At 33.7% G+C, this 23,895-nt stretch overlaps 1 protein-coding gene across 38 annotated transcripts in view; it reads right to left on the bottom strand.

Moving 5' to 3' along the window:
• The window catches only part of Dlg2 (discs large MAGUK scaffold protein 2), a 2,046,311-nt gene that overhangs the window by 523,040 nt on the left and 1,499,376 nt on the right, over nt 1-23,895 (bottom strand). For all 38 annotated transcript variants that reach the window (XM_087212053.1, XM_087212052.1, XM_087212046.1 and 35 more), the window contains one exon: nt 5,725-5,861. In XM_087212053.1, the coding sequence (XP_087068179.1) occupies nt 5,725-5,861 (137 nt within the window). The remainder of the gene's footprint in view (nt 1-5,724; nt 5,862-23,895) is intronic.

A 23,895-nucleotide genomic window follows, 5' to 3' on the forward strand; every position in this document is an offset into this window, starting at 1 on the left:
ATTAAATTGTAACTTATTACATTTGAAAGGTATAGAAAGAAGTCCAAGAAATAATTATCCCTATTTTTCTCCAATATTTCAAAAGTGACCCTAACTACAGGGAACTGAGTTGAAGGGTGAACTGTTCGAAATGTCTTCCAGCTCATTGCAGAAAACTGCTAAACGACACTGCTCATTTGACAGAATGAGCATTACCACCAGAGTCTTCCTCAGAAGAAGCAGTAGTAGCAGCAAAACAGGCTAGGATGTGGTTAAGCCAAGGTAGGACTGTGGTTCTTAAGCAGGCTGCACAAGAGAATTATTTGAAAAACTTAAAAAAATGAAGAATGTCCCCTACTTTAGAATTTCTCACTTGACTATTCATTGTTAATTGAGGGCTGGGTATTTATAACACTCAAAAGCTTACCATGAGATTCAGTTGTGTACCTGGGACTGAGAACCAGAGGGACTCAGTAAACTGATGCAAAGATTTGGACTTTAGGAATCCATGTGTAGGTCTACAGCTAATTTTACAATGTACTAGTTGTAGAACATTGGAAATCATCTTTGCCACCTCTGATTCTCAGTGTTGTCTTAAAATTGTGTAATAAATGCCTTAACTACCTCTCTAGGGTGGGTGCAAAGAATAAATGAAGTCTATAGGCACAAGTCTTTTCAAGGTGGAGCTGTGTCTTGGTGTAGGATTATAGCTCTTGGTTTTTAACTAAAATTAGTATAACTAATGAACATCCTTTAAAGTCCTGTTTCTCATTCAGATAATTTCTATACATTTATACTATCTTCAATATGATTTTATTACTGATGTTTGAATAAAACCAAGCAATTTCATAAACTACCAAAAATAATATTAATTTGAGACATTACAACTAATGCTTATTCAAAATATTGTATAGTGGTCTACTCATATTACCTAAATCCATTTCACGACCTTACCAGAAGATATTAATTTTGGAATAAAAATAAGAGATGTTCTACACAGCACATCCTAGAGTATGCTCCACTGAACACTAGTTGCGGGTGTTTTATAACTACAGTGATACTTTATGAAAAGAATTTCATGAGTAAGGTTGAAAATTTTAGCACTAATTTAAAAGTTTGTTGACTGCAGGAATCACAGGAATCTAATATGCTGGAGTTCACTGAAAATAAACAAGGGGGTGAGATGCAAGCGCAGAATTTCTCAAACTTGTTTGGCTACAAAGCCTTTAATGTAACACAGGAATGTGACTAATGTTTCATAATATGCTTTAAGAAATACTGGTCTAAGGCAGTGCTACTATGGTACAGAGGTAAAAAAGAGGACCAAAGCTGCACACAATTTGCCTAAGGCATTTTGGTGGAGTCAGTGTAGCTGCCTGTGAGTAAAGTAGCTCTCCCATGTTTAAGTCCATGGTCTTTCCATTTGACTTCATACCTTTGTTAGCTTTTCCCTCGTCTACTACTTTCCTTTAAAGAACAAAAGCCAGGGCTCATTTTCTGTAAAAGGTGTAAAGTTCTCCCACTGACAATTTTTTCTTCAAATGTCAAACAGAGGTTACAGAAAAAAAGTGTAAGATTTTAACCCTTAAATTATAATGTGACAAGGTGCTTGACAACTATTTCTATCCCTGCAGAAAAGACAAATGATCCTGGATGCAGTTTCTGGAATTATGTAGAAAAAGGTGAAGAAGATCATATTTCTATAATATATTTGGCTCTATGTATCACTTTGGAAGACGTTAATAAAAAGTAATGTGTGAAAATATATGAAAGAATTTGAAAATGTTCCATGCCATTAACTCTTGACCATTTATTCTATGAAATTGAAGGCCAAGAGATAATCTATTTGGTCCAGGATTATAACACTAAGGTATTGGTATTATAATCCACAAGGATCAGAAGTCACTGTTACTTCACAAAACAAAACAAAATTTTAGTGCCAAGTAGCAAGAAAAATTTTAAAAAATATTTTGCAAAAGAGAATACAAACCCTGTATTTGGGTAACCCATGAAATGTAGGCATGATCCAATATTACAGGAATTTCATTTGAAACACAAAGAGGCTTACTGCAAAGGTAACAGGATAATTTTTCCTTATAGTGGAATAAACTCAATGGGGGCTGTTATAAAATTGCCTGGGTTTTTAAAAGTGGGAAATAAAATTATAAGGAATCTAAAGGAATTTTATGTGTAATCCATGTACAGAAGAAAAATGAATGTGTGATAAAATTCACTATAAAAGTGTGAGAAGATATGTAAATCATTTAAAAAGACTGAGAAGTGGCAACATAAAACTCAAACCTGTGTGTAAGAGGAATTAGTTCCTGCCTTTTGGTTTCAAGGAACAAAGCTATGAATAAGGGAGAAAATTTTAGGGAAATATATTTCAACATGATTTTATGGATGGTTGGTACCTAATGGACACCTTTGGAGAAGAATTAAGTTCTCCACTTTTAGAAGGGCTGTATTAGAAGTGAAGGACTATTTCACGTGTTTGCTTTTCTACAGGATTCTGATGTTCCAGGTGACAGTTTGAATCAGATGACATTTAAGATAGACACCTCATCTAGCATTGATAAGGCCCAAGAGTCCATGCCCAGAACTACCAAAGAGAAAAAAAAATGAGATACATTTCAATTCTGAGACATAAGAAGGTATTAGAGAAAAAGAGTATGAGTCAGGTGGTACCCAAATGATAGGAATTTTATTTGAGAAAATGAAAAGGTTATTACTAAGATTCCAAAAGGAAAAAATGTGTGTTCTCACTGCAGGGGAGATTCTGAGAGATTTTCTGAATTATAGGTATTCAGCCACAAAAGTCTAAGAACACTAACAAAGTTTCATTTTAAACAGTGTATTTATGGAACTCTGACTGAATAATATATGGGGGAATTTTTCCTAAGAAGTGAGAGAAGGAAGTTGTGCAAATTGCTTTAGAAAGAATAGCATATTTAGAGAAAAATACTCAGAGTGTGGTACAGCTGGTAAATCATAGGATCTAAATCATTTGTACTTCCTTTGGGGGAGGAGAGTAGAGGAGGAGGAAGAAAAAGAGTTATAAATGTAGGGTAAAGGAAAGAGGAGGTGGAAAAGAAAAACAAAAGAGTATTAATAAATATTTTGGGGCTGAAGCAAAATAATTGGTCTTTTAGGGTAGCTCTACTGATTTTTTCTTTATTCTTTTTCACTAAGGGTTATTTTTCTTTCAGAATATTTTAAAGCAAGCCATTTTCTTTTATTTCCAGATTCAGCTTGCCAGTTGCCTTGGAAGTACTAATTATGTTTTCCTTACATAAGCAAGGAGAGAACTATTATTGTTGAAGGTTCATTTAAAAAAAATGGCTTAAAACTCAAAACACTTAAGAATTATGTCACAGCTATTTTTGAAATCATTATATCTTCAATGAGTTTCAAGCACATTGTAATGGAAAAATAGCACGGTGCCTGGAAAATCCTTTGACAGAGTTATTTGGATAAAGTTTAGTTTTTTCTTAAGAATTTGAAAATAAAGCTAGAAATTTAAACACAACTTCAAGAAATCCACACATAATATCTAGCACAAATGTACAATGTCAGCAGTTGAAACACCACCAGACTTGTCTACAACCAACCTCTGACAAAACTAAAGGTGAACCCAGTAGCTATCTGTCATTACTTGAAAGTATCCTCTACATTTGTCAGTTTAGCACTACATAGATGGTTATCTTGATTTATTTTACTTCCAAATACACATTTCAAGTAATGAAGTTTATATTCTAGATAATATACCCCAACAATTTTTCTACATAGAAGGTATAACATCAAAAGAACTAACTCTTACATCAAAAGCAAAGAGGCAGAAAAAATACGTTGCAGAATCTCATGAGAATGAAAATGGTAGTGACTCCAGGTTGTAAAGAAGCTCAAAATTCTTGAGTTGAAACTCAGAATGAAGTCAATTTTTACAGCATTTTTTGCTCCTCCAGAATTCCTTCCTGTATAGTGGCTATTTCTTAGGATATGGTAGATAGATTATATATATATATATATATATATACTTGTAAAAGGAGTTAATGAATAACTGAATAATGAACAAAGGAAAGAAGGAAAGAATTGAATGAAAAAATTCAAAGAAATGCATACAAATACTAAGCACAGGAAGTAGTACTGTACAGTAGTGTTGAGCATGGATGCAAACAAGGTTTCCTGAGTTGGAAATCCAGTTCTTTCCATTATTAATTATGAGACCATGGACACATTAATAAACTTCTCTATGCCTCTGTTGCCTTTTGCTTATATAAAACGTCCAGTTGTTAGAAATATATGTTACATTACAAAAAGTACTTTAAATAGTATACAGTACATAGCAAATACTAAATAAATGTTAACTACCAAGTTTAGTATAAAAGTCTTATGCAGATAATTCAATATGAAGTTTATTGATAACTACAAAATAAGGCTATTGGGATTAAAGACAAGCTCTCTAGAGCCCAGAGAAAAGGGCATCATGAATATAAACTTTTGGATTTAACCTTCAAAATTTGTACACATCATGGAAATTACTTTCCTGCTGAGATGGTATAGATCAGTCCTCCTCAAACACTTCTCATGAAGGTATTGGAGATAGTGGTTCTGTATAGATATAAATGAAAAGGCCCTGTTTTACAAGGGCAGATATGTTACTAGATATACTCATCTGACTTGAGGTCTTCTACTGTGAATTTTTAATATTTGATTATTATTCAGTAGATTCAGTGTATAATAGTCAATGGAGTTTTGAAACAGTTATATGAGTGTGGTGTCAAATGCTTTCCTATTTATAATTACTTTAATTTTGCTTTTTTTTTTTTTTTTTATACAATCCATAGCTCAGAATGAGTTAGTATCAGTCATTAGCCAGGACTCCTGAAACTTGTAGGCAGCTGGCAAACACAATACTATAGCTGTTATCCAGTCTGAGGGAAAGAAACCCATTTAAACATGTGGCAGAAGCCACAAAGCTAGGGGCTGTGACTACTGGAGGTGTGCCCCTAGTTGAAAAAATAACCATGGACACATTCATATTAGTAAACCAGATAATGCAGTACCTCTTGTTATGTAAATTGCCTTCTCTAGAAATTCTGGAAATAGCAGTTGCTATCATTAATAGGAGATGACAACATCTCCTATTGGAGAACAACATCTAATCTTGGTGCCATGTGTGTATGAAAAAATTGGTGAAAATTTCAATTTTTGTTTTAAAAACATCAACAAATCAGACACAACTGTATGTGCACGTTTGAGCTATCTTCTGCTGCAATCTGGACTCCCTTTTTATTTTTGTACATGGCCAGTGCTATGCACTAAATTGTGCCCTGACACCAACATCACATGCTGAAGTTCCAAATGTGATTGTACTTGGAGATGGGGGTCTTTAGGAGGTAATAAAGATAAAATGAATTAAAGGTGGGGGGTCTCATTTGATGATACTGGTGGCCCAATAACAGGAAAAGGGAGCTCTTTCTGTCAGCCTGAGCTTTTAGGAAAAGCCACGTGAGGATGAAGTCAGAAGGTAGCCATCTGCAAGCCAGGAAGATATCCCTCAATAGAAACCTAATCTGTTGCAGCCTTCAAACTCCAAGCCTTCAAAACTGCAAGAAAAGAAACTTTTCTTGTTTCAGCCACATAGTCCATGGTGTGTTATGGAAGCCTGAGAAAACTAAGTCATACCCTTGGAAACAAGAGCTTTATAAATTCACACACAGTCATGCTTGGAGTCACACTCACCATTAGTAGTCTGTCTCCTACTTGCAACCTTCCATCTTTTTGTGCAGCTCCACCATCTATAATTTTTGTTACATAAATGCTGTTGTCTCCAGGAATATGTTGGTTCCCTACACCTCCTGCAATACTGAAACCTAGACCTGTAGAAAAGGAACAGAAAACAGAAAAACAAACACAATTAATCACATTTTAACAGCTGTTTTTCCAAATCTATCTTCAATTTATTGTAACAGCAATAAATAACAATAGGGATCTATTTAAATTGATTTCGTCCTTTAAATATTTGAAGGTTTATTGATTTTTGCTATGGAGGCAAAGATCTTTTAGTTAATTCCACGTAAACATTAGTTTGTTCTATTTCAAGACTGTGCACATAAGTGCTGCTGTTCTTCAGCTAATTAGTTTATAATAGCTGACTGGTCAGATAATGGATCAGGCAAAGAGTTCATATGGATCCTAAGTGATCCAGGAAAGCTCAGGTACAGTCCTGCTCATGTTCAGACTATAGCCTCATCTTTATTGTTACCGATATTTTAGCAGAGTACAGAAGTACCACAATCATTTGGGCAACAACCTGAAAACTATTGACATTACAGAATGAAAAAATAGAGCTATTAGAAAATCACACAAATTATGGGAATAGAGCCACAAGGAAGAGACATACATTGAATATTATGTCATAATTTCAGAGCAAAGATATGAAAAAGAAGCTAAATGCTTATTTGCATGTTTTCTTTTCTGGACACTCATATTTTCATACTTCCGGTAATTTAATGTTTTTAACTGAAGTGAGGCTAATGACATAAAAAGCAAATCATTCCTATATGCATGGTAAAAAATAAATAGATAATATAATTTATCATTTTAACAAATGGCAGAATATCAAATTATTTTTAAAATGACATTTTTCTATTTTGAAAGATGAATTTTACCAAACTGTGGCTTATAATTTTTTATTAAAACATTAAATAAGAATGGAATTATTTAATGAAATAACGATAAGGTCATTTTAAAGCAATGACTGACTGCCAGGGATTTAGCTCAGTGGTTCTGCCACCTGTCTCACAAGCACAAGGTCCTGATTTCAAGCTCTAGTACCAAAAAAAAAAAAAAAAAAAAAAAAAAATGAAATGACTGACAGAATCTGTAAATGTACAAGGATTAAAAAATTTCTTCCAGAATATGATTGAATACAGAGTCTGCAATACTACAGCATATGCTTTCATTGAATTTAAAATCATGATGATTAATGTGAAGATTATTAAAAAATAGAAATATTAACCAAAAGCCTTTGATGTTACAGAGAATTCCCATAATTTTCTTGACTTAAATTCTTTAAAAATCATACATCTAGTCCACTGATGAAGCTATCATACTTTTGATACTTTCTACAACAATAATAAAAAAGACATTAGCAAATACTCCATTTACAAGGCTTTTATTGAATAAATATTGAATAGAGATATGTGCTCTTAAGGTACACAAATGATTAATGGAAAACGATGCATAGTAAAGTGTGAAGTAACACCTCTGGAATTAAATTAGAAATATAATGATTTTGTTAAATTAACTATGATAATTGTTAAAAATAAATGGAAAATGGATTTAAATTGATAGGGCAATTAAAATAAGTGCTATCTAATTTCCTACTGAAGTAGGTAGTCCTTTGTTGCTAATGCCTTGCCACCCTTAGGACCATGAATATATTCATTTGCCTGGCATTTAAAGGATTTATCTATTAAGTAAAAGATGATCAGAGAATAAACAAAATATTCCCAAATTGAATTTTCTTATAAACTTAAAAATATATATATATATCAACTCATGTTTTCCAAAACTATTACTTTGTTGGATAAATGGATATAAGGATATTTGAAAAATATATTTACAAAAGTTTCATAGTCACATGCTAGGATCAATCTACTGGAATTGTCTATTGCATTTATAAAATGAAACCCAAATGTACAGAGGTCGTTCCAAACTCTGCAAAGAAAAGGGCAAGCACAAATCCAGGAACTCTGATTTACATCCACTAGTCTAACAATAACTGCCACAGGCAATCTTAGTTACAATAGCGCTATGGAAGCAAATTACCACCACAAAGAAGATCAAGTCCAACAAAGACAATAATTATGTAGCTGACATTTGAAGTTGAAGATAGTATCAAGACAATGACGTCACTATAGATATTGTGGACATAAATATATCAGCTAACAAGTAAATAAGACTTTTTATTTTGAGATTAGGTTTATATATTTCTTTTTAACTAGTGATTCTTTTCAAGGAGAAGCAAGGTGTTTTTAGCACATATCCCTCTAGAGCCACAGAATGTCTTTGAAGAAACAGAGCTTAAAATTTCTCTTGCTTAGATAGAATATAAATTTTAAAACAACTCACATTTAATCAATACCAAACCATATGCCAGATAGTCAATTTAGTTGGTAAGTAAATGTATAACTTACTTCTACATCTAAAATACAAGTTTATTTACAGGTAGAAGTATCCACCTATGTTATAAGACTGAATTTGTCTTCATCCATCTATTCACACATCCACTCATTCAACTAGCATTTCCCAAGTACATTCTATGCATTATAGCCTGATCCCATCAATTGTGGCCAATGTCAGTGTAAAGGAATGGTTTTCTATGGTGTTGAATAGAAACTACTGAAATAATGATTCATATGGATATGATTGAACCTGGCCGAAGCAATATTCTAAATCCAGACATTGCTAGTTATTTTTGGAGGACTATTTTATGCAGACAAATGTTAGCAGTAAAACCAAACCCAGGTTACTAGTCTGGAGGTACTTAGTGCATACACTGTTAACACAAGGGCAAGCTGTGTACACTACAGAACCCAGACTAGCTAAGGTCCTCCATAACTAACACTTCCCCACCTATATCTGTTACTACTCCCCAGTTCACTCTCCTCACTAGCTAATCTCTCCTCTTCATTCAACTCTAGACAGCTCTTGCAGCCTTGATACTTCCGGAAAACTCTGGGATGCTTCCACTTTAAGGACTTTGCTCCGTTTCAGCTGACAGTTCTTCCTTCAGGGCTTTGCTTAAATCTCCACTTCTCCAGGATCCAGAACTGACTTTCCTAACTTAATACTGTCCCCTGACCAAACATACCTCACATCTTTGTCTTGGCCTGTTTTACTTATTTTCCCTTAGCATTTATTACCTTGGAACCTATTAAGTAAGACATATATTTATATAAAGTGTATTACTTTATAGTCTGTCTCCTTGGTGGAAATATAAGCTCCATAAGGTCAGGATTTTTGTCTGTTTTATATAATGTAAGTAAAACAAGGCCCAATACCTAGTTGCCTCATGAATATGTATTAAATGAAAGAATGGCTGAAGAAATGACTAAGAAGATGAGGAAAGTTATGTTTATAAGAAAATCTGTCCTGAAAGATGAAGTTGTGAGTGAGAAAAAAAAAAGAGCAGTTATTTGGGAACAGTAGCTGTATAAGATTTTGCCTCTGGTAAACTCTGATTAGCTCTCCACCCTTACACTTCACCAAGTTTCTATGAGCTGCAGAGCAGCAATAAAACAATGGCAGACCTGCTACACATCCTGATTCATTCATCTACTAACTGGAAATTTCACTCTCAATCTCCTCATTGGTAATAATAAAAGAGCAAGTATATCTATATTTTATAGTAATTGACACATAATAGATGCTTCTCTGCTCCCTGAGCCCTTAAGTTGTTTGGAAAAACCAATACTTATACTCCTAAACACAGTTCAACGGATTAGGATGAGTTCCATAATGGCGGTGCTGACAAGTGAGAGAAGCATGGCTTCTCAGAGGAGCAGGAGGAGAATTAACAAAAGGGTTCACACTTGGGCTGGGTGTGAAGGTCGAAAGAGAATTTGTTAGAGTGCACTTTTGATATTAAGATGTCTACTGGATTCCAGACTAACCGAATGACTAAAGAGGTGTCCTGATTTAAGCGCACTATGCTGATAAAAAATTTCAACTCTACTGCACTTGAAATGGAAACGGAAATGCTTGGCAAACCATCAAAACATATACTAGTGATGCAATAAGTCAGGGTGCTCTAGGGAGAAGATAAACACAATGAGTACCATAAAGATATGAACCAGCAACACCAAAAAATGCCAAAGCACTGATTTTTAGAGGTGATAATTTTTTAACGTTTAGAGAATTGGTCAACATTTTGAAAAGAAGTGTTCATAATAAAGAGATAACTCTGGACCATCAAGTGATGGCAGGCTAATCAATTACTAAGTAAACTCAATGAAAAGAGCTGGGTGTTCTCAGTCAAACACACTGACCCTAACACTGTCTACTGTGTCATATTTAGCTAATAAGACTAAACATTCCTATGTGTACACTGGTTATATTCAAAGCGACATAGAAAAACATAATCAAGCCACAGAAGGAAATAAAATCAGGACATATTTTAGGACTCTAGCAAAGGAAAAAGAAGCATGTAAAATTGAAACACTTAATTCTGTAAGTGATCTGTTTAACAAAATGGGGAGTGCACACAGAATTTCAGGATTATACCTATTGTGTAAAACTGGGTTTGTCAACCCATATTTCTGGCATATCCCCAAATTTTAGTTCCTCGTAGGAACAGGGTATTTGGGCATAAGTATAGGAATGTCTGAACCTTCTTAAAGTCTTTAATTGTGCCTTTTTAATACAGAGCCTTTGCCTCATGCTACAAAAGGAGTGAACTCTATGAGCAAATCATAGTTCATCCTTTCCCAGTTTTGCCTGCGTAAACTGAGGGAGAAGTGTTGGTGAGAGATGGGGGTTGTAGCAGAAGTCTTGGCAGGACAGATTGATACTGTGTGTGAGAAGCTCAGAATAAAAAGTGAAATGCTTAAAAATGTAATGTGATTACAGTGTACTCATACGTTCTTTGTGGTTGTAAAGAACTAAGCCCCATGACATCTTATAACCATTCAATAACTTGGTTCAATTCAATCATATGAGACAACCCATAGGTAGGCATTCTGGGTCTTCTCTAAAAAATTCAGTAGTATTAAGCCAACTTATTCTGTCAGAGTTTATTTGGGATCTGCTAGGCAAGGTGTTTACTGATTTTCAGAAAGCACTAGTGGTATTTTGCACATTCTGTGCTTATGTTTTTATTGAAAGAAACACAGAACCTATCTTGAACACTGGCGGGTCTTGTGTTAGAAAATTCTCACCCACATAGGAAATTTAACATCTGAATGTACATACACGTCAGTTAGAAAGAAAGAATAAAAAAACTATCCCTGTAGATCTGGTCTACACTGACAACAGATTATTTGGCATCTCTTTTCTTTTAGAAAGAAAGAAAACATTGCTTAAAAGGAAAAATGCACCTTTTATTTTAATTGGAGAAAATAATTAATCTCATTGGGCACCACAGATATGATTAATTAAAAGTCACAGTTTATTTTCGTATTCACTGGATTCTCTCTAGATTCAAAAGACAAAGTTCCGAGTTGAAAGAAATGGTTCTCTTCAAAATCCCTATTGCTTCATCTAAGCATCCTCAATCCTGCTTGAAGAATCTTTCACAGATCATCCAATTAGCTACTATAGCCACTGCCACAAACTTCTCCTACTGTGTAATTCATGAAGACCACTCACACTTTTAGTATAGTATAGTATATTTAGTAGTATATCACTTTAGTGCCTGCTGAGTTCCCTTTGCTCAAAGGAATAAGCATTTCTACACTAAATCTTTCCCTCCATAATCACGGTTCTGTCCTGACCTGCAAAGATATTTTCTTGAGCTTGCCAGAAGTTCTTTATGACAAGAGTAGAAGTTTGTAAAGAGTAATCCATAGTTACCAACTCCATTTCTGCATTACAAACTCTATGCAATCTCATTCACCTGGGTCCATCTACTCACATGGCATCTCTAAGGGTTGAATTGCCCCCTCAAAAGATATGCTGAAGTTCTAGCCCCTGGTACCTGTGAGTGTCACCTTATTTGGAATCAATGTTTTTTCAAATGGAACCTCACATGGAATCCTACTGCCATGAGGTGGGCCCTAAGCCAGTGACGGATGTCTTCATAAGAAGAGAAAATTTAGCCAAAGAAACACACAAAGAATTTATGTGATGACAGAAGCAGATATTGAAGGGATAGATCTACGAGCCAAAGAATGCTGAGAATTACCAAGAGTCCCAAATAACTAGGAGAAAGGCATGAAACAGATTGTTCCTGACAACCCTGTAGAAGGAATCAACTTGGCTGACACCTTGACCTCAGAACTCTAGCCTCCAAAACTGTGAGATAATAAATTTCTATTGTTTAAGCTACTCAATTTGTGGTAACTTGTTATGGCAGCTCTAGGAAATGAATACCGCATCATGGATGTATTTATATCTACCTCTTTCTTTCTAGTGAAAGCCATACAATTCATAGGCATATAAATTTTAATGTCACCTACTCCTGTAATGGAGGTAACTGAGTAAACTAAACCAGCTCCACCTGGCACAGAACTCTGGCAAGCATCCAAACTTTTCCTCAAAAATTGTGAAAATTTCTAACATGGCCTTGCTTCTGTGCATCACATAAAACACTATATTTACAACCCACCATTCATAAGATTAATCTGACTTGTTTCTATTTTTATTTCTCTTACTACCACTATGTTTACTTTGCTGACTTGCTTTCCTCTTATTTCTCTAAGGCCCCTACAGGTTCACAGGAAAGATCTTCAGGCAAGCTGAATTTGCACAATCCGGGGACTTGTTAGAAATATAAATTTTGGGATCCATGACAGATACTTGAGTCAGAAAATCTAGGGATATACATGAAATCTGATACTTTTTTAAAATAAAATAGTTATTTCCCATAGAATACTTTATTAAATCCTATTCTCTTCATAATATCCTTTCTGTAGAGAACCCATTTCCATAGTTCCAATTACTTCAGCTATTTGACCAGTGCCCCAATTTCCTGAAACTCTAATACTTTCTTAGGTTTGATTTGTTATTTTCAGCTCACAAAAGCTGGAAAGAATGCACTCATAACTTCTCCTTAAAACTGGCTTCCTTTCCTGGCTTCTGTGCTTTTCAATTATCTTAATATTTCAGATTAAATGGAAGTTCTTTCCTGTTTGGTATCACACCTATTCATTACTGGATCCTAGAACCTAGTAGGATAACCACTGAATAGCTGTTAGACAACATATATGCAATTCTTGTTATGTTTCATCAGGAGCCTCAGGATAAATGTAAATACAAATGTATTACTCCTCTTCACTGTTGCCTCCCTAAACCATCTAATCATGCACATTTTATTTATTTGTTTTTGAGACAGTCTCACTATATAGTTGGGGCTGTCCTTGAACTCACTATGTGTCCAGGCTGGCCTAGAACTCACAGATTCCCTCTTGCCTCTGCTTCCTTAGCACTGGAATTATAGGCATGCACCCCCGAACCTGGCCTATAATGATGCATACTTTGTCGTAGACACTTTGTGATCATATTTCTTGGTTTCACTCTTTCCTGTTTCCCCCTATGACTGAAATGCCTTTGCCACTTTAATTTCCAGTACAGTAAGTACCACTCTAGTCTGTGAGAACTTTAATCTATAATAGTTCATTTGTAAGTTAAACTCTGATAGAATTAGTAGTTTCCTGTATCACATTTTTCTACTTTTTAAAAAATTAGTACTAGAAACATTTACGCATGACTGTTCATGTGCCAACTACTAGCCTACACACTGGGGTTATATTAGTGACTTAGATATCTGGGTTCTTGTTCTAATTCAGCTTATTTTCTGGTGGACAGAAGACAAAGAAGACAAAGAGGCAAGAAGATGCAGACTGACAAGTGCTGATAAAAGAGGAACAGTGGCTAGGGGAGTGCATGAGAGAGTATGCCTGCCTTGGGATGGAGGTGGGAGGTGGTGTCAGAGAAGGTTAACTGAAGGTCATGATAACCAGTCAGCCTGAGACCTGGAAGATGCAAATGAACCAGCAAAAGAAGAGAGTGGGGAAAGAACATCCCTGCAGAAGGAAATGAATATTCAAGAACCCAGAGTTGAGAGTTTCTCTTTATTGGAAAAACTGAAAATAGTGTATGTGAAAGCAATCACTGGTTTTAGGCAGAATGAACGTGCCAAGAGGGGAGAAAAATCATGTTTATTGTGTTCACCAGGATACTTATCTCCAATACTGTACTTAATAAATGAATGAATGGATACAGAAGGTCATTTTCTCTATTGAATTAGAGGGGAAGAAAGTATGGTGGAAATTAACATTAAGTTTATAGGCTTAATGACAAGACACCAAAGAGGTTCTCGTCTTCATTCTGATAACAAGAAAGGATGGTAATTAAACAAGAATGAGGAACACAGTGAGGTCAGAAATTTGAAGAAAGTATAGGAGTTATGAAGTAGTTGTTAGAAAAAGTGAAAGATGCAATTGATTAGACAAATGTGTAACATTTACAAAAATCCCTGCACTTTTAGAGTTTGAAATCTATGAATTAATGTTTTTATTTCTTCCAGTAATTCTCAACAGTCTGAGTACAATCACAAAAATAAAGGCACACTAATTGAATTAACTTACAAATTAAGCTTTTATATACACTGATCTTTTCTTTTAGTAAATTACACAATTCTAGAAAGTAGGAGTTGGATAAAATAGACCATGTTGAACACAGTGCTGGTATATATTAATTTTTCAATAGTATCTGCAGAATGAACTAATGACTGAATTTTCCTAGGACCAAATAGTCACTTGTCATACATATACTTTTAAATGTCAAGCATTTTATATTAACAAATATGTATAAACTTCAGTCTATTTCTTTAGTCCAAAGTTAAAAATATTTCATATTGATCATTTTTAATGTGTTAACCACTGTGTTGGGAGCTGGGGAATTAATTAAAAGTATGTCAGTGACTTCCTTAAAGGAGCAATAGAAGTAACAAGTAACAGGCATATTTGTTCTTTATTAACTCAAAGGATTATCAACACTGACTCATTGTTTTTATCCTTACAAATAAAATATCCTACTTGGACCCCATATTTACTGCTCATGGGAATATATGATAGATCATGATTAAAAACTTTGCCACTGGTGTACATTCTATTTTATTATACATGAAATGGAATACCCTTTAGGCTTCCAGCAAGGAAGTATAACCTAAGTTATAGGAAGTGCCTCCATCATTATATCTGTTTAGGGTTTTTTGTTTTTGCTTTTGGCAGTATCAGGGATTGAACTCAGGACCTTGAGCTTGCGAGGCAGACGTGGCACCACTGAGCTAAATCCCCAGCCCTCATCTGTTTAGGTTTTACAGGTGAATTGTTGCTCCTAGTAAAAACCAACGTCATTATCTCTGATGTATGGATTCTGTCCAGATTGTCTTGGAGGCATCCAGATTATAGCACACAAAAATCATAAAAATATTATAGCTAATTTAAAAGATATAAAAATTATCTCATATGGTGAAGTTTGGTGGGGATTTCCCAGCTGGCAGGTTTGTTACTGGGGAAAACAGGCTGCAACTCTTGAAGTGTAAGTGGGTGGGTCTTCATAAATTTCCAGCCACAGAGAACTTTATGCAGTAACACCTTCTTTGCAAAGTTCACTCCTTAAAGTTAAATGTACTCACCACTATATAACATTAATAGGAAACTGTATAAGTGTAATCTGTTGAGAATCTACTCTAAATTCATAAATTCATTTATAACCTATCATAACTCACTTATATCCTATCAAATAATAAGTTAGCATATCGAAAAATTTTGAATGTGTATGTTCAAGAAATTATTGACTTCATTATCTCACCTGATTATGCTTTTGGGCTGTTTATAAAAGAGGTAGTTGGAAATTCTAGATTCAGCATGCATTCTAGGACAGAGAGGTGGTAATATAATTGAAATAATCATGAGTACCTTTTTTTTTGAACAAGGACATCTTGCTCACGATGTAACAATGAAGGATCTACTCATTCTGGCTCAAATTTATGAAGTGGCTAAACAGTACTTCTAGTATTTATTGTATTATTTCAGACAAGCCAAAATGTTTGAAACTACTGAATAGCAGAAGCTTTCTTATGATAGTATGTGTGATAAGTGTTAACATTTTAAATTACACAGTAATTGAACTAAAGTACTCTTGCTTTGCCATAAAACCTGTTTTATTGTGACTAAAGATCTTTTATGTGAAATCTTTTAACCTTTACTAAAATCTGTTCTATTGTATCTTGCATAGCCTCTTACACAAAGCTTGTAGCATATTCCTTTGGATTTGATCTTATACTTTCACTGAAGTTATTTTACTTTTCACAAAACTCCTGTTATATAATGGAACATTTTAAATCATTAATTAAAAGACATTATATTTTACATGATAAAATAATAAATGGATGTTAGAACAAGTCACTTACTCTTAATAGGTCTATTTCCTAATATGTAAGATGTATAAAATTATGTCTGATGTCTCCACTGTATGATATGGTGGAAAGATTACTGGTACACACCTTGGTTCTATCAGCTAAAAGCTCTATGACCTTGTGATAACTTTTAATCTTCTCTGAGCATCAGTTTTTATCAGGAGGGGAATATCAAGGAGACTAATATTTACCTCATCATATCACAGTGAGAATAAATTATGATAATGTATGAGAAGTTACCACAAGGTATAAGTACCAATTCACACATCCATTTCCTTTGCCTTTCCTTTTAAGACTGCAGTGAGAGTGAAATGTGATAATTCTTCACAACTGAAAATCACCGACATTTATATAAACATTAAGTATTATTAATATATCAAGATAAAATACTATTATTTTCGTGAAGCTGTTCTGCTTACTCTATCCTTTACCTAAGTTATGACTTCTATAGCTTGTTAAGAGAATCTACCAGGCCTCTATATGTAAATATGTATTTAAAACAAAAATTTAATTAATGTCTATATATTTGAACTAAATAGCTTTTGCAGCACAATTCCAATTGTATAGGAATTATGAGTATAGCTCAATGATTGACAACATTAGCTCACATGCTTTGGAGCTGTAATTTTGTAGTGTGGATCTCTTCAGATAGCTGCTGCAGATGGAAATTTAAAGATGATTTGGTTTTATCATTGCATCAAAACATTCCTTGCTCTCCAAAGGATTATCAAATACTTTTTATATGCCTATTGAAGATGACTAGAGAAACAGATACACAATAATACCTGTGATAAAACAGGTAGTGTGAAATGCTAAATGCTTTATGAGAGTGAAGATATAAAAAGGAAAATGAAAAAAGATAAAGCTCTGAAATGAAGTTAGTTGAATTTAAATATATTATCAAAAATAAATTTGATACCCTGAGTAGTGATAAACAAGGAGTAATATAGGAAATCCACTCAAATAAGAGGTCCTAAAGTGATTATTATTATGGATGGTTTTCTTCTTTTGTGCAGTTGCATCTAGTTCATCTGCCAAGAGTAGAAACCAAGTTACCTCTCTGCTTTATGTTCTGTGCCTAGAAAAAATGACACTCTCAATATTTATCGACTGATGGACAGAATGAACAAACAAAAATAATGGCAGGACTGCTGTTACTAATTTGTTACTGAAAAAGTTACTTAAATTCTTATAGCACTTAACAAGTCTTTTACATTTTACTTCATGTTAATAGGATATCCAATATGCCATTTTGATCCTGTTCCAGGGGTTCTGAGTTTGTAAATATGTCTAGGGGATTGCACATTTGCATAATGGTGATTGTACAGTTTTATTTAAGCCTCTCCTTCTACATTTGCCATTATAATTTAGAATTAAAGGTGAACTAACAATACCAAGCATATGAGAAATGATTCTAGAGGTGAAAGTGTAGAAGGATATCAATAAAAATGCTAACTGAAGCCCTAACTCTCCTATGCCAAAATGAGCCTAATAGGTACTTCTTATTCTATTATTTTATAATTAATTTTCTTTCAAGTCTTCAATTTGGAGGTTATATGACCTGAAAGGCTACTTTAGGAAGGAAAAGCTAAGCTATTACCTTATTTACCAAAGAACAGTTTTTCCTGATTCCTACAGGGGTCAGGAGAGAGCACTTAGGGTGGAGGGTTAAGTGGCCAAGTGACACAGAGCTGAGTTTTCAGTTTACTCCATTTAGAAAGTAAATATTAAACACGGCAAAAAATATTTTGAGGAACAATATTGATAGCTGTATTTAATACTGTATCCAAGCACAAATGTAACCATAGAGCTTATTTAACCTATTAAAAAATCCAATAAGGCAGGTATTATAATATTTTTTAAACAAGAATATAAAGATGAAAGAGGTTAAGTAATTTTCTCAGGGTCAGGGATTTAATGACCAGTGAGTCAAGATGTAAACCCAAAAGTGTCTATCAGTAAAGTCTTTGCTTCTAACTACTATTTTATTTTGTCTCCTGCTATTTTTATTGTCTCCCTGTTTGCAAAACTCTAACACACTACAAGTACACACTAATCTTAGCAATAATATTTTTTAAAGTTTTTAAAAAATCATCAGGAAAAAATCTAAATGAAAGATATGAAATTAATAATCTTTCTAACACTAGAGATCAGCTAGAATTCATCTTCATAAATACATTTTATTAAATTTTAGATTTATCTAAAGGCTTTAGGCAATGATGTTAGTGATTATGACCAATGACATTTATTTTGTATGATAAAACAGAGGATTGTGTATTTTAATGAGAATAAAAGTTGATGTGCTTGGAAAAGCCATTGCTCCTTTCTTAAAAATTGTTCCAAATGAAGTATGTCAGTGTAAATTTTGAAAGCTTTCCCTTAGTTTTACTGTTTGACATCAATGACAAAATTAGAGCAATCAAAACACTTATTTGTACAGTGTAAACATTTGAAAATTATTATAAATTATACACTATTTTTTAATTTAGATGGTGGTTGTTGAAATTTTGATTCAATCAATTAACTTTAATATGTAAACCAGGTATCCTGAGTAATCGAGTTCTCACACTCAACCAAGTTAGAAAACATCCTTAATTTCCAAATAATTCTTATTCTGTATTTCAAATCATTGCTAATCACAAAGTGATGTAATCATCTGGCTCCTGTCTTGTGATTTACATTCTTGCAGTTCTATTTACTTAGAGAAGTCTGAATAACCTTTTGGACACTGCAACAACTAAGAAATTAAACAAGACCAGTGAATTTAAAACTGCTGCCTGAATCTGATAATAGTCTTTCTCATAAGCACTTAGAAAACATAGTAGGTCAATTATGTAAAAGCTTTATCTTTTGCTGTTTAATAGTAGTGTAAATTAGTATAAATTTTGAAAAGATTCATTACTGTCAGTCAGTGTTTTCAGTCACTTATAACAGTTACAGTTCAGAATAATTTACAGTGGTAGGTTAAGGGTCTGCCCCTAAGAATCAAGATGATTTGAATCTATATTTTGAGACTAAGAAAGACTTAGTCCTTCAGGAAAAATGTTGTTTATTAGGAGATGAGACAATAATGTGGACAAATATGATATTTTGAGTGTGTTCTATGAATGTAAGAGATGGCTATTAAAACCGCAGCCCTGAAAAATACAGCCATCTGTTAGAGCTAATTTTTCTGGCCATCAAATAAAGAAGTGTGTGTCCACAGCACACATGTTTTAATAAAAAATAAAATATAATACAAGATATATTTTTGTAAAATGCTTCAATTAATTGGATTTTGGAAGAGTAATTTGTTGAATGAGGCTTTTTCCTTATCCCAATTAAAATCCAAGAGCAGAATGTTGCCCGCAAGAATTATAAATACAGAAAACATCAAAATAAATGTCTCATCTTTTAAATAGACACTTAATTTTCCTTTTCTTTTCTTTTTTTGGTACTGGGGCTCAAACTTGGGATCTTGTGCTTGCAAGGCAGGCAGCGAAACCACTGAGCTAAATCCCTAGCCCTTAACTTTCCTTTTAGGACTAATAAAACCTGCTAAATAACTTTTGAAGATAATCAGCTTGCACCTAAAAAGAAATAATTTCCTTAATATAGAAGTAGCTGTCATAAAGCAAATCAGTTATTGTTTCTCTGGTCTCAAGCCATTTGTAAGTGTCCTTATATTTTCCAGCTTATTGTGAAATATTTGTAAAATGGTAGAAACACAGACCCTGTTCTTTGGCAAGAAATACATAGTAGAAGAGAGAAAGAGAGCCAAGCTACCCCTGGGTTCCTGTTTACTCAAATAGCCTCTGCAAAACTTGATGAGGGTTCCAGTGTCACTGATCTGGACTACTGCTAGATTATTTTGATAGCAGTTTTCTGTGATATTTACATGTAGGCATTCCTACTGAAAACTTTGGAATACAGTTGGAAAATGCAGTTGAGATTCTCTCCAGCCTACCAGAAAGACTATTTGTGTTTTGTCTCAATTTTACTGTCAAAATATTCAGGATATCGAACAGGACTTATGATTTGGTTGGAAGGGGAGAAAAGTAAATTTAAAATTACTTTTAGTAAAGCAGTACATATGAATAAACAGTAAGAAAGAAAGGTTAGTCTGAAAAGTTAGATGGAAAAGTTGAGTGCTCTTGCTTCCTTTGGGCCCTTGACCCATATCATCAAATAGTTTTATCACTGAAAGAGACCTTGGAGTTCATCTAATCCAATCTAATCTAATTCGTGGTGTTCACAAATATGGTCATTTATGGTAGCCTTTAGTTGGGTACTTTGTAGCCAAGGTGGAACTATAAAAACTTCCTTTTATTCTATGTTAATCAAATAGCTATGATGTTATAACTTCTACCCACTGATTCCACATCTGGCTTCTGAAGGAAAAAAGAGCAAGCTGGCTCACAGGAACACATGAATGATAACCTTTCGAATACATAGAACAACTGTCTGAGATGGGATCCCCCAGACCGTCTGTTCTGCCTCAGCCTTCACAGGTGGTACTAAGATCTTCAAAAATGAAGTGAGGTCTCAGTCACAAAGTTGTTTAATTGCAGAACCTGAACTAAAAGTTGAGGTTTCAAAGCCAGCAATCACAGTTCTTTTGCCTACTTTGGCCTAAATTAAGTAAACTTAGATTCTTCTTTTTTTCTTTCCTTTTTTTTTTTTTTACCATGGTACGGTAAGTAACACGGTCTTAGGACTTCTGATTATCTGGACACCTAGTACATACTGTGGGATAGGAACTAACTTTACAAAGAAGACAAATACTTAATAAGAATGGTACTTAGGATGGAAGACAGTTGAAGAGTTAATGACAACACAAGGAAAGACGTGCTTTGTGTAAGGAATATGTCTAAATTTCTATGGAAACATGGATGTGAGACTCAGAGTCCTGACATCTCTATTAATAGAAAATAGCAATAATGGTTGTAGTAGGAATCTTCTTACTTTACTTAAGAATTTGTTGAATTAACCAAAATGCATCATTCAGTGCATGCTAAATGTTTAGGGCAAGGAAGCTATTCTGGAGACTCTCTTCATAGTGCTCCTCAAACAAGTGGAATTGCAAACTTACCAAGTGCATTAGTATGCCTACCCAGTATAGCTGTAGTTGTACCAGTATTTTGATCTCATCCATTTATTGTTCTTTTACTTGTCAATTATGTCACTTGTTGCTGTAATTAGGTTATTTGATCAATAATTATATGACTTGACAAGATAATAATCTAAAAGAGTTATTTCTCTAAAATGTAAAAGGAAATGCTTTGGAACTTGTTAAAATAGAGTGTTTTAAAAAATACATCAAGTTAGTATGGGCAAATAGAATAAAAATTGAGAAAAAAAATCTAAAATCTAGAAGTATTTGCATTCTTAGTTATTTCCTCAATGTCTTTCATTTTTGGTATAATTTAATGTATAAAATGGAGGAAATCTCAAGAAATGTGGTTCCTTTTAAAGAAAAAAATGCAATTCAATATACATTCTTGTTTTAAATGAAAATAAAATGTTTAAAGAATCTTTTTAAACTGGGTGCAATGGCACATGCCTGTAGTGCCAACTGTGCAGGAGGTTGTGGTGTAAGGATTGCAAGTATAAGGCCAGCTCATGAAACATAGCAAGATCTCATCTCAAAAAGAAAAAAAAAAAAGAGGAAAAGCAAACCAAACAAAAGTCTTTTCAATAACTGAGCAAATTTTTTCAATGAGTTTTTCCTATTATAAAAATGACTACTGTTATTGTCTTCTCTCATTATTTTGCTATAAAATTTGGTTTTATTTTTTCACAAAATAAAAAAAGGTTACACATTGTGTACCAAGTACAATTCTGAGTTTTGCATGCACAATTTTATGTAATCTTTATACTAAGTCTTAACAAATTAGAAGACCTGAACATGTTTAATAATACATTTGCATTACTAGAGGTGATAAGTGGGGATGATGGAATTCTAATTACTTCCTGCAAAATGCACAATTGGAAAATGCACATTCTCTTTTACCAATGTAAAATCAATAGTATTTCCCGACTAGGTGGAGGTCTTTTCACTGTAAGCCTGTACAGACTTCTCTATTTTAATTCATTTTGAGGTGAGAAAGGTCAACATCTGCATAGCCTACCTTCTCTGCCCTCAAGAGTGTCTATTCCCATTCTGGAAGTTTCCCTTCCTTTGTTTGCCTATTGGAATATATATGTTCTCAAGGGCAACTATTCATTAATTTTTCACAAGAAAATTTTCCCAACTGTATAATTTCACCTGAATTTCCTTTTGTAGAATAACATTCAATATTGACTTCATCTATGTAATCATTCATCTGACTGTCCATCTGTTCAATAAATGCCATTGTCAAGCCACACTTTAGGTACTCAATAAATATTAGATTGATTTTTTAAAAGACTCAGATGCAGAGCTTCCTATGGTTAATTTATTCATGTAACAATTACTAACTAATCACCTAATATGTAAGATATGGGAGGCATGTGCCAAGTAGAATCAGAATTTTGTACAGAAGCTTTGTTAACACATGTATGTTCTCTTGTCACATCAGACTAAGAAATAGGTACAAGTACTATTCTCATTTTGTTGATGAGGAAATGGAGGCACAAGATATCAGGTAAAACATTCCCAAGGACATATACAATGAATGTACTAGAGCTAGGGTTCCTAACTAATATCAGTCCAGAGTCTAAAGTCTTAATTATTACATTATGATCAAGAACACATTAAGAATAAACACACCATGTTTGGAGAAAATATAGATGGGCATTCTCTGATAAAATTTTTTTCTACTGAATTCTGAGGAAAGATTAAGAGTTAACCTAATTTGGGTACTGGGAAGGGTCTCAGCCAGAAAAATCTCCAGTAGGCACAAAACTTTACTATATACAAAACTCCAAAGAAAAGAAAAAGAGATTGGAGGGAAACAAGTTTGTCAAGTCAGCATTGTAGAGAATTATTATTCCACACTGGGAGGAGTAGAGAGGATAACAAACCAATGAATTTTAAAGAGAAGCATTTAAAGAAGTGTAAATAAGCATGGCTTTCTCAAATATTTTTCTATTTGAATAATGCATTAATTTAATAGAGCATAGTCTGCCTGTAAGTTCACAGACGATAATCAAACAAAAAGAGTAATGAAAAAGTATTAATTCAAAGAGATTTTTAAATCATGTTGTATATAAATTACACTAGACAACACTGAAAAGGAATTCTTTACTTTTGAGTTAAATTTTATTTTTCTTTTTTCTAGTTATGATTTTGAGAACAAATATTTTGACAAATAGCTTACAAATTATGCATCTCTTCAAGGTGGAGTTTCAAAACCTATGCTTGAATAAACAGGGCTGAGTTGCAAATCTCATGCAGATGTTTTAATTTCATTGATATAACCATCTCTTTTTTAGTAGTATCAATGGGATAATCACCATGTTTCTGGTGGTCTAGCATCATGCAGAGATTGTATTTTCTGTCAGAAAGCCATCTTTTAATTTGTTCTTTTATGTATTGAGGAAAAGATGCCACATTCATTTAGTCATCCCTATCATCTTAGAGAGTGATATTGACAATGAAGTTAACTGTGGTACTAATAATTAAAAGAGCTGAAAATATATTTAGTGCTATATACCACTGGTTAATATTCTAAGCATTTTAATTTTATTTATTATCTCTCAGTGCTTTAAAAATGTCATTCCATTGACTTCTGGTCCTTATTGCTTCTCTGAGAAGTCAGTAATTATCTCATCCTTCTGTTACTCAGTGTTATTGCTTTCTATCA

The sequence above is a fragment of the Heterocephalus glaber genome, unplaced genomic scaffold (genome assembly GCF_053883595.1).
Source record: "Heterocephalus glaber isolate CG9 unplaced genomic scaffold, H.glaber_assembly_v1.0 deba00001429, whole genome shotgun sequence".
In the NCBI taxonomy this organism is placed as follows: Eukaryota; Metazoa; Chordata; class Mammalia; order Rodentia; family Bathyergidae; genus Heterocephalus; species Heterocephalus glaber.